Source organism: Poecilia reticulata, linkage group LG2 (assembly GCF_000633615.1).
Source record: "Poecilia reticulata strain Guanapo linkage group LG2, Guppy_female_1.0+MT, whole genome shotgun sequence".
NCBI lineage: Eukaryota > Metazoa > Chordata > Actinopteri > Cyprinodontiformes > Poeciliidae > Poecilia > Poecilia reticulata.
The window spans coordinates 43,565,709-43,566,899 of NC_024332.1; the positions used below are offsets into that span (position 1 = coordinate 43,565,709).

At 45.0% G+C, this 1,191-nt stretch overlaps 1 protein-coding gene across 1 annotated transcript in view; it reads right to left on the reverse strand.

The window, feature by feature from the left end:
- LOC103461926 (DNA (cytosine-5)-methyltransferase 3B-like) overlaps nt 1-338 on the reverse strand; it is a 40,456-nt gene extending 40,118 nt beyond the window's left edge. The window contains exon 1 of the mRNA XM_008404326.2: nt 266-338. Coding sequence (XP_008402548.1) covers nt 266-324 — 59 coding nt within the window. The 5' untranslated portion in view covers nt 325-338. The remainder of the gene's footprint in view (nt 1-265) is intronic.
- Nucleotides 339-1,191: the final 853 nt, after the last annotated feature.

Sequence of the window (1,191 nt, forward strand, 5' to 3'; positions counted from 1 at the left end):
TCTCATTTGGTGAAGAAGGAAGTTGCGGTCAGTGTCTTCAGAGGATTTTGTTCTCAGTGGTTCTTGGAGCAGTGCCCCCACAGGCCAGGAGGGGAACTGGTTGGTTTTTCACAGAAAATGTAACTAATATTGCAGTTAATTTGAACCCTATGCAATGCTGGGTTCTGTATGTTGGTCACATCAGTTCATTTTTACCCACAATGATTTCTGCATCTCCTGAATTAAACATTTCTGCCCYTTATTATTGGTTAAATTGGCTACTTGCATGGAAATCACAGTATTTCTTTCTGTCTCCTCCCGTTTTCTTCCAGCCTCAGTTTGCATCTCCCTGRAACATGCTGCAATAAAAAAAATAAAATAGTTTCCTTCATTTCTAACCCCAAACCTGTTTAATAACACAGGTTAATAACAGGAGCAACAGGAGGAAGTTCAGCCAGTAAAAATCCCCACCGTCTGTACATGTTCAAATACCTGAGCATGTCCAAAACCAGGAAATAAGGAAGCAGAATCAACACTTAACCACACACTCTKAAAAAAATCTGCTGTTTTGCAAAAAAAAACTCCCGCTGATTGGTGATTAAAACAGATTTCAGCGCACAAAATGAAGAAGGAGTCAAATGTCTGCAGCTCGTTCCTCGGCGAGCCGGCCATGTATGATGCGGTTGTTACAACAGCTCACTTTGAACGCAAATTAGCGGAGTTTTCCTGACACTAAACCCGCTAACAGCTGCGAAACACGCGAATAAACGTCTGAGGAAAAGAGACTGAAATGCAAAACCTTCCAGTTGTGTTTGAGAGTTTTCCCCAGATGATGTTTGAGGTCTTACCTGAGCGGACTCTGCAGCAGTTGCTCTGCGCACATGGGGCAAAGTCGAGCGACCTGCCAACTTTACACGTGCACAGAGCAGGAATTACAGGGGGAACCAACCTGCGCGTAACACGCAGAAAACTCACGCTGCTGCAGCTCGAACAGATGAGTTAAAGTGTTACAAACACGACAGACACGRGTTTYACTCACATAACCATCCGCGGTTGTTGCGCGCATCCGCAGCTGAAACGTGCAGGAGGAAGATGTTGACCTGCTGATCCGAGCCGAAGTGGATCTGGAGTCCCACACGGATGTTTGGCTGCCGCAGGCTTTTAAAGGTGGAAATGTCGACTCCCATTTTGTCCCCAGTAGTAAAAAAAAAA